This window comes from Neopelma chrysocephalum, unplaced genomic scaffold (genome assembly GCF_003984885.1).
Source record: "Neopelma chrysocephalum unplaced genomic scaffold, ASM398488v2 Primary Assembly neopelma1_69, whole genome shotgun sequence".
NCBI lineage: Eukaryota > Metazoa > Chordata > Aves > Passeriformes > Pipridae > Neopelma > Neopelma chrysocephalum.
In genome coordinates, this window is record NW_020897729.1 from 4,630,416 (window position 1) to 4,636,774 (window position 6,359).

General features: G+C 44.2%; 1 protein-coding gene across 2 annotated transcripts in view; it reads left to right on the forward strand.

Moving 5' to 3' along the window:
* The first annotated feature begins 4,473 nt into the window (after positions 1 to 4,473).
* The window catches only part of DNAJC19 (DnaJ heat shock protein family (Hsp40) member C19), a 4,564-nt gene continuing 2,678 nt past the window's right edge, over positions 4,474 to 6,359 (forward strand). Inside the window, exons 1-4 of one of the 2 annotated variants that reach the window (XM_027685895.1) lie at positions 4,474 to 4,619; positions 5,318 to 5,369; positions 5,641 to 5,714; positions 6,060 to 6,136. In XM_027685895.1, the coding sequence (XP_027541696.1) occupies positions 5,327 to 5,369; positions 5,641 to 5,714; positions 6,060 to 6,136 (194 nt within the window). In that variant the 5' untranslated portion in view covers positions 4,474 to 4,619; positions 5,318 to 5,326. Of the gene's footprint in view, positions 4,620 to 4,832; positions 4,917 to 5,317; positions 5,370 to 5,640; positions 5,715 to 6,059; positions 6,137 to 6,359 lie in introns of those variants that run through there. The other variant, XM_027685894.1, reaches the window with a different exon arrangement.

Below are 6,359 nucleotides of genomic sequence, written 5' to 3' on the forward strand. Positions count from 1 at the left end.
TTGTGCACTACAGTTTCAACTTGCAACCTTACCTTCACCAACAAAACTGCAAAACCGTCCACTGTCTCCTCAGAAAACCATTTAATGTCTGCAGAAATCTCCCAAGAGCTCACAGCTGAAGAACATCAATAATGTTTCTCCTAGGCTTGTAGCTTCCTGCTTCTTGCTCTTTCCCCCACATTCTGCTCTCTGCTCTGCCCAAATTTTCCTTGCTGCCATTGTAATCTTCATGCAGGAGAGGAGCAGATTCTAATGCAAATCTGAATTTAAATTATACAAAGGGACCAGAACTTAGCTGTGTCAGACCTTGAACCTGGGATAATCTCAGTGTGGGGGAAGCCTATAAATCAGGACCTTTCTTTTTAGAACTGTTGCTCACTACAATTCATTGTTTGCGCAAATAAAGATTTTACTCTCTCCAAATTCTTTGCTACAACTACCACAAGCTTGTTTTCCTAAAAAGAGTTTCACAGTACAGACATGAAAGTTTCAGCACCAGCCCAGGCAAAATACAAATTTCAAAAATGAAGACTTGAGTAATAACAATCAATATAAAACCAGAAATAACAACAGCTCTGGTAAACACATCAGAATTATCTCATTGCTTTTTCTTTAAATAAGAAGCATAAGCCAGGACAATGCAGGTAAAAGATGGTAAGTATCAAACCTGACTTTAGAAATTATTGAAAGAGCATATTCACATCTAGATTCTGTATGCCTTAGCTCAGCTTCAGGGGATTTTGTGACTGATTTACTCACACTGACAAACCTTGCCCCTCCATCACGTTCCAACAATCTCATCTGTTTTATAACTGAGCCATCAAATAGTGCCCACTGTAAACCAGATGGATTTTCTTGTGATTACCATAAACACAGATATGTTACCTGCCAGACATACACACTTCACACCCGTTGTCAAATTACAGTGAAATCTTGCTTTGTTCAATTAAAAAATCCACACCCATTCTTACAAAGTGAGAGAATCTTAGTTTATAAATAGTGTTAACCACACTATGCTCTAATAATTATGATTATCACTTTAATGACAGAGTGATGCTCCCTATACCAAGGTCATTCAGCCACAGTACGAGTGTGGCATTGTATTATGGTCCAGATGTAGGACCACAAAAAGAGAGAGAATCTGAGAAGGTACAAATGAAAAGAAAAAGAGGTGTGAAAATTATAACTGGCAGGCTGACATAAGAAAAGTGGAGTATGGGCAAAAAGCAGGAATAAAGTGCACAGGAAAAAAATCCCCAAGATATTCTACCTACGCTTAATATTTACTATATGTATCTTAAAACATTAATAAATAATGTGTTTAAAAATTCCGTACCTTGATGCCTCAAGTAGAAAGTCAGGAAGTCTTTGACAGCTTGGTAGTCCAGTCACTGCATAGCCAAGAATAAGCAGTGTAAGGTTTATTTGGCCGTGCATGTGACAACATAGAACTGTCATTGTTACATAAATACATGTTTAATGGTCATATAGGCATTTAACAGCTACACCACAAACCTTCTGAAAGCACAAATATCTATTTCACCTTCTGTTCAGTTTCTGGAAGACACAGTTCAGAGAAAGTACAGCCAGATTTCTGCAGAAAGGGTCTGTTAAGTCAAAAAGTTTACTCATGTTCTACATACCAGCTGCTTTGGATCATCCAGGGAGACAAAGCTTCCAAAAGAAATTTAATCTTCTATCATGCAGCATTTTAACCCCAGAGTGGAAACCTGAAGATAGCAGTAGGATAAAACACTTGCCAGAAGAAACTACAAAAGCTTCAGGGTTTCTCTGGCTTATAGAAAGGGAACAGTTTAGGAACACAGTAGGCAAAATAAAAGGTTTTGTACTCCAACTGAGACTATATTTCTTAAACACTCAATAATTTTGCCTTCCTCCTGATTTCAAACACAGACCTTTTGCAGAAAGGATAAAAACTGTAGTGCACCTGTGTCACTTGAGCCCATTAGAGCTTATTAATTTTCCCCGGTGAATGACCTTCCCTACACCAGCACAAGGCTGAACCATAGAAGATGCAGAGGAATAAGATGTTATAAAATGAACTCATTAGGCAAATCAAACAGAACTTTGATTTTACTCTCAGTGATGTCCAAGCTGAGACACATCTAATAGGGCAGTGCAACAAACTGTGGGAAGAAACAAAGTTTGAGTTGTCTGATGGAGTAAAAAATAGATACAGCATATTTAAAAGGAATTATGAAATTTCATCTAGAAATGCTGTGTGATTTTACCTAATAATAATAATAATCAAATTATTCCACCCCTAGGCTCACCCTTGTCCATTTTGCTGTTATCTAACATGCACCAATAATGCAAATTCCTTCATCCCACCTCCAGTCTTGCCAGGCCTTCCCACTTATTTTCCTTTCTCCTCAATAAAGATTAACTCTCTCTTAAGCAAGCAGAGGCTTCCCAAGATCTTTCTGGCTTTTCTTTAAAGGGCTTTCACAGGAGAAGAAGTAGATACTTCATTTACCCGTTCCCAGTTTGCACATTTCATTACATCTGTCTTTTTCTCTAAAAATGAGAAATTTCACAACAGAAAGAACCTCTAATTTGCAAAAGCCCCTTTGCCAGTAGAGCTGCCAGTTCTTCTAAACAGGGACTGGGGAAAGTGAGGAAGGAAATAAAATAAAACTCCCTTTCAGACAGTTTTCTCCTGAAAGCCGCTTAAGATATGGATCTAGTTAAATCCATATCTGTCAAGATGAAGGAATAAAACCTCATGTAAGTAAGAGACAGGGACTTCTTGTTTAGATGATATGAAAAAATAAATTCTAGTCATGTACTGGTAAAGCCATTAACTTCTTTTTTTAATTATTTTTTTGGACAGCCTTTTTTGAAAGAAAAAGGACAAAGAGGAAACCATCTTAAAACCAAATAGCCTTCTACATATGAAGAGAATCCAGTTAGTTGCCAGATCCTTATACCTTTAAAGACTTTTTCCCCCTATAAAACAAACAACTAGGGGTTTTTTCCACTTGCTGACTCCCCTTTCCATATTTGAACAGGTCTTACAGGCTGTCAGGAGCCTTATGCTCTGCAATGAATGTATTCAATTGCTTTATCAAATATAAAAGTTTCTTTTTATTTCCATCTCACGAAACACTTGCACAACAGTACAAGTGCCTTAACCAAAACCTTTGTTCCATCCCTTTTAAAAGTCAGCAGGTTATTTCCTTGTAGTTTTACTAAAATGACAGGGAAGGAAAGAGACAGGAGACACCTCCAAATACCCAAGAAGATATTAAAACAGGCACTTGAAATTTTAGCAAGAAAAACAATTCAAGATCAAACCGAAATTATGACACACTCAAAGTGAACTCAGTACTCAGAAAATACTGAACAAGAAAGGAAAATTTTGTCTTCCAGTGCAAGAGACAGCAGAATTACAAGTTTCTTAGCCAATGGTCAGCTCTGACACTAAACTGCTTATGTGAGGGCTTGTGAGTCCTAGGCCTCAAGCAGCCAAAAGCCAGTTGGCTCCGGTCACTAGGTCCTCGGCGAGTCCATGAGGTCACTGACATGTTCTACAAGCACAGAGGATGACAATGAAGCTTTCACTAAGTGTCAGTCACACAGTAGAACTCTGAGCCTTGAGCTGTGACCATCTGAAGCTAAAGGCTGGCGTGGTCTCCCTGCCACGTTATTCAGTTTCCAAAACTGTGCCTTCAAACCAGAGCTACAGACAGACAGACAGACAGACACTTGACTGTTGTGCTGCATGCGATACCGTGCTATTAACAGGTGACACTATGTTATTAATAATATTCAAACACAAGTGCCATGCCTGTAATTCTCCCTCATTCTGTAGCAATCTTCAGCAATCAAATCCCTGAGGCTGTCCATGTGGAGCCGGTGCCTGACGTGCCTGTAGACCCCGAGCGGTCAGTGCTGTGCTCACAGCACAGCAGACACGCTCCATTAGCACAGGGAAAGGAGGCACCCAGAGCCCAGCCCACAGGAAAATGGGGCAGTCACACACGGGGAGCAGATCACTGGGATAAAAGACAAAACAAATGCAAGAATCGCAGAATTGTCAAGGTTGGCACAGACATCTGGAGATCATCCCATCCAACCCCTCTGCCAAGGCAGGGTCACCCAGAGCAGGTGACACAGGAACACACCCAGGTGGGTTTGGAATGTCTCCAGAGAGGGAGACTCCATGACCATCCTGGGCAGCCTGTTCCAGTGCTCTGACATCCTCAAAGTAAAGAAGTTCTTCCTTATGTTGAGGTGGAACTTCTTTGTGGTTTAGTTTACGGCCATTGCTCCTTGTCCTGTCGCTGGGCACCACTGAAAAGAGTCTGGCACCTCTTGGCATTTGTGCATTAAATGAGATCCCCTCTCAGTCTTCTCTTCTCCAGACTGAACAGGCCCAGCTCCCACAGTCTCAACTCGTAAGAGAGATGCTCCAGACCCCTCATCATCTTTGTGGCCTCTGCTGAACCCTCTCCAGTAGCTCCTTGTCCTTCTTGCACTGAGGAGCCCAGACCTGGACACAACACTCGATTCACCTCAGGAGGGACTGAAAAACTACTTTCCTTAAAAACGCGAACCTGTCGTGCGGGAAGCCTCTGGATCAGGGGCGAAACCCCGTATTTACCTTAAGAATAAGCTCTGTACTATCGCTTTTACAACCCCATAACACTGCGCTCCGTGAGAGCTCCTGAGCAGGAGCCGCTGCCTCAGGGCACAGGCTGCGCTCGCTGCCCCCGTCCCCTGTCCCCGGTCCCTCACACCCGCCCGGCTCTGCCCTCCCCGTCCCCTCACGCCCCGCCCGCGTTCGCGTTCCCGGGGCGGTGTCCCGGCTCGCTCCCCGCCCCGCCGCTTTACGGCAGCGGCCGCGGTGTGTTTGCGGCTCCGGGCTCGGCCGGGCGGTCGGGGCGGACATGGTGAGTGTGTCCGTGGGCCGCCGGTGTCCGGGCCGGCGGCTCCCGGGGCCCTTCCCGGGCCCAGCGGCTCCGCTCGCCCTTGGCCGCGGTGCGAGGGGCCCGGGGAGGCCGCTGGCTCCTGCCTCGGCCGCGCAGCCGAACCCCGGGGCGAACGCGGGGCCGCCGGGCCGGGCTCGCCTCGTCCCCTCCAGCTCGGGGGTTCCCGCTGACCCCGCTGTGTCCCCGCGGGCACCGGGAGCGCCGCGCCCCGAGCGCGGGGTGTCGTGACCGCTGTGCCCGTGTCGGGCTGATGGCCGTGCGTACACTGATGTACACACTCGTCCGACCCGCTGTTCGCTCTGCCGGGTGGCTTCTTTAATTTATCCTTTGGCAACCAACCACCTTCTGTGTTCCCCGTGCAGGCCAGTACGATGGTGGCGGTCGGCCTGGCCATAGCGGCGGCTGGATTCGCAGGTTTGTAGTGATGGGAGGACACCGAACACCCAGTTACAGTTACCTGTGCTTCAGGACTGGTTTTAAGGTAGTTTAATAGCTGATACAGGACACTCTTTTGGGAGAACCTGTATTAATGGCTGTAATTAAATAAAAGGTCCAAGTTCTTACTCTTTTATGTCCTAAAAAAAGTTCATTCCATGTTCTAATCCATGAGTTAGCAGTTGCACTGAATTGCTAAATCTTCATGGACCTGTACTTAGTCTCGATCAACACTGATCTCTTCTTTAAGGTCGCTATGCAGTAAAAGCTATGAAGCAAATGGAGCCACAGGTTAAACAAGCACTTCAGAACCTACAAACACCTGTAAGTTTTTGTTTATCAGTAGCACCTTTTTATTTAAAATTTACTTGGTGAAATAACTACAGACTATTTTCTCTGTATTTTCCTCTAACGGTAAACGTAATTTTTTCAGTAATAACAATCTTAGTGATTCTGGTGGTGATTGGCTAATAGCGTGCTTGTTCTGGCAATTTTAAGTACTCAAATAATGATACGCTACTTCAAGTAAATTTCTCATTACAAGCGCAGAAGAAGCTTTGCTATTTTTACAGACTAAAAATCTCAGCAGCTTCTAAGGCAATAATGAGTTGTTTTAACTTATAAACTTAAAAATTAGTGGTTTTTAAACTAACATGTTTTCTCTTTTAGGCCTTCAGTGGTTATTACAGGGGTGGATTTGAACCCAAAATGACTAAACGAGAAGCAGCTTTAATACTAGGAGTGAGGTAAAGGAAATTTATTAGAAGTGAAAGGTGAAAAGGAGGCAGTGGAGTTTCCTTGCTGCTGGCCTTGTTTGGGCCATCCTGTGCCCAGCATTCCCTGGGAATGTCACTGCCATGTCAGGAAATAGGAAGTGGCCTTTCAGGATTTTCTGTGCTTATTGGGGGATTCTTTGCTGCACTGTCCTGGTTAGAACGGCTGGGACCAATTCATCCCTGGATGGGTGTA